The 6,803-nt window shown below is 32.1% G+C and overlaps 1 protein-coding gene across 1 annotated transcript; it reads left to right on the top strand.

Annotated features, from left to right (window-relative positions):
• The first annotated feature begins 5,358 nt into the window (after positions 1-5,358).
• On the top strand, positions 5,359-6,561 carry LOC121260820 (protein PHOSPHATE-INDUCED 1-like). Its single transcript, XM_041162855.1, has one exon. It carries the CDS (start codon positions 5,451-5,453, stop codon positions 6,405-6,407), a length of 957 nt encoding a protein of 318 aa, XP_041018789.1. The 5' UTR covers positions 5,359-5,450; the 3' UTR covers positions 6,408-6,561.
• The last annotated feature ends 242 nt before the right edge of the window (positions 6,562-6,803 follow it).

The raw sequence follows: 6,803 nt of genomic DNA, 5'->3' as shown, positions 1-6,803 counted from the left end.
TTAAAGTCAATGTTTATGTATCTCGCATGTTATGATTATGCAAACATGTCATCCAGCGTAGCACACGATCATGTCATTTTGCATCATGTTCAGACTCATAAATTCTAATTATATACGTATTATGTCAGGCATCTCATGTGCATAAGACACATAAACTATTTTAAGTTCAATTGCAAGATAAGATCATATTAGTTTAATCAGATGAGCATTCAAATGCATGGTATCAATACAGTTTCAGGGTGGATGTACAAGCCATAGACTCATGCGTGGTCTACCATGGTATGCCAGAATACTATCAGTGGCTCCCCTTGCTGTAGCAGGACATGAGGACGATGCATAATCTCGCACACATGATTAAGTGTGTTAGTTAGTTAGATCAGTCAGATAAATCTGATAAGTTAGTTAATTCAGATAAATCAAGACACGTTATGTATGGCATAAATATCAATATGATAAATCATGATTTTAAGCTCTCATTATGAAAATCTTTACGAAGATTTTATGTTTATTATGTTTATCTTGTGATGAATTTTTTATTAGATCTTCGACTAATTTTAATTTTATTTCATGTTTTTTACCGCCCAGATGAGGATGATTAATACAAGCAGGTAGCCCAAGTTAGATGGAACAATTGGATTTAGTTACAACCTTTATTTATTTATTATCTAGTTACTTTATTAATCATCAAATCTCTTATGTGGCTATATGTACGTAAGCACCTCACATCCCTAATTTATGGAAATGGGTGTTGCAACCATTAACAAAAGGTAATGATAAATAATAAGCACTATTTATTAAAAGTAAAATGCTACTCTCATCAAGAGTTGCTATCGAGAATTTTCATCGAATAATTTTTATTTCTTAATGTATAAGAAATTATTTTTTAATAATTCCATGAAATTATTTTTTAAATATTTAAAGAGTTTAGAAAAATATTTAAAAAAAAAAAGATTACAACGTTAGTTAGTTATTACTGACGAGTGTAACAGCTCCCTATTAAAAAAAAAATACCAACAGTATCGTTAAAATAAAACCCAGCTAGCTAGCAGCATGGTTGAATGGCGGCAAGATAAACATAAAGGAAAATGATTTATCTATAATATTTTGTATAACATATTGTATAATAATGTGTTAAATGAGGGATATTTTTATAAAATTATGTTATTTTTATAAGATATTTTATAAAAATATCCTTAATTTAACACATTGTTGTACAATATATTATATAAAATATTAGAGGTATATTATTACTCAAATATAAATGCTTTCGTTCTGAATTTGTGTTTCGAATTTGTGCTCCAAATGTTTTTTTTTTTATAGTAATTAAGAAAGCAAAAAATTTATACAACTTCCTACTATTTACACAACTTCCACACACCATATTTTTTTAAATTTTTATTATTTTTTTCTTTTATCAAATATTTAATATATGAATAATGAATAAAAAAAATTAAATTAGTTTAAAAAGAATAAACTTAAAAAAAATTTAAAAACAATTTAAAATTTTTAAAAAATGTGATGTGTGGAGGATGAGAGGTTGTGTAGTATTGCTCTTAAGAAAGTACTTTTTAATGATTTTGTATTTTTTAAAAATATTTATAATGATTAAAAAATACATGAAAAAAGAATAAAAAAATAAAAAAGTGAAATGTACTATTCATGAAATATCTTCTGGCCATTTTTTCGGGAAAACATATTCTTGCAAGTAATTTTGCGCACCAAACTGTACATCAATATTAAATGTAAGATATTATTTTATTTATTTTTATAATAAAAAAAATTATGTAAATATTAGTATGCAGTTTGATACAACTTATACCTAGCAAATCCCATTTTTCGGTAGCTGCTGCAGAGCTCCAACATAAAATGTAGTCCAACAAGGAAGGCAATAATAATCTTTGGATTTACTGTTTCCCTGCACCCCTGCGATTACTCCATTATTTCATTTATCAAATCATTGGTACAACATTATTTTCACATTCTTTTATATAGATTGGCGGCGTCCTCATAGATTTAGAGATATAATTGTACGTTCCAGCAATAATCTCAATCATGCAAGCCAATTTCTGAAATGTTCTCGCGTCATATAGCAAATACATGATCATTTAAGTCATTAACATAGCAAGATATAAGACATGCATTCAAATGAGAATTAATAATCCTAAATATTAACGAAATAATTATTAAAGACATCCTTTAACTAGTGAAAGTATAGTGCAGATGGCTGACGATGCAGACAGCGACAGCTAGAATTACCTCCATATTACAGACAAAAAGATTCCAAAAGGGATATAAAATCGAGTCAAAGCTCTCGATGCATGATAACTATGGCTAATGTGGGTTGGATCCGTGGGACCTCGTTCTCGCGCGGATACAAAACCATGTTACAACTGTTTTTTTTTTTGTAATGGGTCGTGTAATGTCTGTAAGTACGAAACAAGCTAGGCAGCTATCTCCATTCTCCGGTGATGAATTTTCTTTACCCCATCAAACACGCTGCAGACGTGTTTTTGCGTCTATCGGGAATTCAGGGCATTGTAACTGGACGGCCAGGCCGGACTGCCTGCCCATAGTTTAATTTGAACATATAAGTTATAACAACAAGAAGCAAGAATCTCGTAATTAAATAACTTAAATTAATAGTCCATGCCTCGTGAATGCTGTGTATGTTTTGATTAATGTTAAATTCGTATTATATTACTCAAAAGCTCGTGAATTTTAGTTGTAGATAGGATGACAACAGCCTTTCCATTTAGCTGCCCGTGACCTTTATTTTAAGACCCCGTTGTGTTTCCGGATCACTGAATCTGCCCCGTTAATGTATTTCTTTTAACCCTTTAATCCTAACATAAATCGTGTTGAATGAATTTTTTATAAATAGTAATAAATTAAAATGAGAGAATGAATTTTATGAAATTAGGTGAGTTTGAATGTATTTTGATATTAAGACGAGTTTAAATGTATTTATAGAAAGTTAAAAAAGATTATAGATCTCGCGTGTAAAAATGTGTTGAGTTTAAAAAAATTATAAATATTACGTATAAAAAGATTTTGAGTTGAATGATATTTAATAATTTAAAAAATAAGTATTTAAATATTAAACTTAATTTAAAATTAGATAAAACTGAATTGTTTCAAATTCCAAACCGCCCTGGGCTAAACTCCAGATTCTAATGAATTGCTTACCCCCACGTATTATATTTATAATTATTTTAAAACTTTTATAATCAATGTAAAATAATTACGAAAGAGTTAGAAGAATATCATTTCTTTATTATCAGTTGTCTTTACTGTACTCTAAAATTATGTTTGAATATCTCATCTCAATTTATTTTAAATTAATTATTATTGTGATTCACTATTTTTTTTAACCTCTCATAAAAATTTAAATATATTTAAATTTTTTTATACATTCAAATAAATCTAATAAAATTCACAAAATACTAATACTCACATATTAACTTTTATAATTTAAAAGAAGAATATTATATATTAGTTATTATTTATTTTAATATTTTACATTTATAATTTTTTTACAGGACGCATAGATATATTTTTATAGAGTATGAGATATGAAGCGAGAAACAATGAATGATGAGAAAATTTTTCAATTTGAAATCATATCCAACTTAACATTCGGCGAATAGGCAGCACAGTTTGAGAAAGATCTGAATTGAACCAACCGGCAATCTGCTGTAGTCTTTAGAGTGCAAACCAATCCAATATTTCACTTCCATGATTCAGGTGTAGTTTCAGAGTAGGTGATAAGTCTGACTTGCCTGGCATTGCCACCGTGACTTTTACGTGTTGGGTGGATCCAACTGGACTGGCGCGTACTACTAAGCATCTCGCTTTCCCAGCTCACCAGTTTCGTATGCCTACCATATTACTGCAACGTGGCGCGTCATCTCACGACCCCACCTGGGATGGCCACTGCCAAGTGCCAGCCGCTGACTTCCAAGCTCCCCCGTAATTCCAACAGTGCGCGTCGTCTCACGTGCACGCTTCGGATACCCACTGGTACTGTGCCAAGATGTGACCACCAGTTGGTCCAGACCACGTTTCCCAATAAAATACACTCATTCAAGGTTGCGTCCAGCCTGTCCTCCTAAAGTCTTCTTTCATCTACCACATACCCTTCTGATCATCTTTGTATGTGCAACGTTTGGAATTAGGGTAATTTGGTCAATTAATAACTTCTGCTATCTGTAGCTAAGCTGTAAATAGCCTGTAATGCCTTTAGTTTTGTAGCTAGGAAAAAAAGTTCACCTGCTTTGGGAAATCAGCTACTGACGCTCCATAATAATTTAAAAATAAATTTATTTACGAGTCTTGATTAATTATTAACGTGGGAGACACATTTATATTCTAATTTTTTATTTATGATTATAATAGAATCCATACAATTGAACAACAGAAAAAAAGAAAACTTTAACTATATTACAAAACTAAATTCACTTAATACGTTATATATTAGATTATAAAATTATTTTTATTAAGTTCTATTTAAATTCAGAGTTAATCTTAATTCCTCAATTACAATTTTTTGAAATTTTTAAACAAAATATTATAAATAATTTAATTTTTTTAAAATTTTAAATAATAATAATATTAAAAAATAATATTATAATAATCTTTTATTTAACTTTCAACTTTCATATCAATTCAACTATCTATCCAAATATTACCAAAATCTAAGATCTCGTTTGTTTTCAAAAAACATCTCATCTCATCTAATTTAATTTCATCATTACAATTTTTTCAACTTACAATACAAAATAAAATAAACAATTCAACTTTTTTAAATTTTACAACAAAAATAATATTAAAAAATATATTCTAATAATATTTTATTTAACTTTTTAATTTTAATCTCAACTCGTCTTATCTTACAAAAACAAACGACGCCTAAATTAAATTATAATAAATTTTTACAACCTCTTCATACTCCACACTCTATATTTTTTTAATTTTTATTATTTTTTTTCTTTTATCAAATATTTATTACATGAATAATGAATAAAAAATTTGAAATAATTTAAAAAAAATAAACTTAAAAGAATTTAAAAAAAAATATTAAAAATTTAAATAAATATATAGATTGTGTACCAAGCGCGAGATAAGCAATTTACCCGATGGGATAAAGAGAACGCGTTTGAGAGCCGGGGGATCCCGGATCTGTTTTTTATGAAAAAGACGCAACTCGTAAAGGGCAAGCCATCTCTCACGACACATCGATCCACTCACTGTTTTTACTCTCTTTCTTTCTGAGCAAGTTCCTTGGTTCAACCAAAACCCTCACTTTCTTTAATTTAAATTATTAACCAACCCCATCTCACACCTATATATAAAGCACTCCTCGTCTTCACTCTCAATCCACACAAACACAAAGCTATCCCGGCTTTTATACTTCTCCTCCTCATTTCACGGACTAGTGTTTTCTCAACTAAATGGCCTCCCATGTTTCTAAAACTTTCTTGAAATTATTCCTTGTCATCTCTCTGTTTCAAATCTCTTTGGCTACGAGAAAGCTCAATGAGCTTGTGCAAGATCAGCCTAAGCTCTTGCAATACCACAATGGCCCTCTTCTTTCGGGCAAGATCTCCGTTAACCTCATTTGGTACGGAAAGTTCAAGCCTTCCCAAAGATCCATCATCTCAGATTTCATCACCTCCCTTTCATCTTCTGCATCCCAAAATGCCCAGCCATCTGTTTCCACCTGGTGGAAAACAACTGAGAAGTACTACCATCTCACCTCCAGGAAACATTCTTCTCTATCCCTTCTTCTGGGAAGGCAAATACTAGACGAGAGCTACTCATTGGGAAAATCACTCACAACCAAACAAATTGTGGAACTGGCTTCTAAGGGTGACCAGAAGAACGCCATTAATGTCGTTCTCACTTCCTCAGATGTGGCCGTTGAAAAATTCTGTCTTAGCAGATGCGGCACTCATGGATCTGCCTTGGGCTCAAAGAGTGGCCAAGTTAAGGGCAAGAATTACAGGTTTGCGTACATCTGGGTGGGGAACTCAGAGATACAGTGCCCAGGGCAATGCGCCTGGCCATTCCACCAGCCCATCTACGGACCCCAGAGCCCACCTCTGGTGGCACCCAACAATGATGTGGGTCTGGACGGCATGGTCATAAACTTGGCTAGCCTCTTGGCTGGGACTGCCACGAACCCATTTGGAAACGGCTACTTCCAGGGCCCGGCCGATGCTCCTCTAGAGGCCGCATCGGCTTGTCCTGGGAAATACGGCAAAGGGGCTTACCCTGGTTATGCAGGAAACCTTTTGGTGGATCCTACAACTGGTGCTAGCTACAATGCACATGGAGGCGATGGGAGAAAGTACGTGCTTCCTGCTTTATACGATCCATCTACATCATCTTGTTCGACTCTGGTCTGAGAAAGGGATTAGTGGAGTAGTATGTTTAGAGCAGCAGATTAGTGGAATGTATACATTGAGTGCCAGATACTGTGATTCATTTATTTGTTATATCGTTTTGGTTTTCGGACTAATAATAGAAGAGCAAATTGCTTTGGTTTGCTTCTTAATTAAATCAGACCCCTACAAATTTTGCATACGTTATACACCAACTTCTTCTTACAATTATCTATTCTCGAATAATTCGTTGTGTGAATGAACCCCTTTTAAGATTTTATTTTTATGTTTTTTATTAAAGCAAAGCTATATTGGTGGTCACTTGTTCTAAACAATTCCAAATTTGCTCTTGTTGTAAATTCTCTAAGTGTGATAATTTTCCCGTGAAATCTTCAATTTCCATCATTCTGGAGCTAAGAT

Source organism: Juglans microcarpa x Juglans regia, chromosome 4D (assembly GCF_004785595.1).
Source record: "Juglans microcarpa x Juglans regia isolate MS1-56 chromosome 4D, Jm3101_v1.0, whole genome shotgun sequence".
NCBI classification, from domain to species: domain Eukaryota; kingdom Viridiplantae; phylum Streptophyta; class Magnoliopsida; order Fagales; family Juglandaceae; genus Juglans; species Juglans microcarpa x Juglans regia.
The sequence above is the reverse complement of the archived record's forward strand: the minus strand, read 5'-3'. Positions and strand labels throughout refer to the sequence as shown.

Coding starts and splice junctions, on each gene's coding strand:
- LOC121260820 (XM_041162855.1), top strand. CDS start 5,451: ATGGCCTCCCATGTTTCTAAAACTTTCTTGAAATTATTCCTTGTCATC.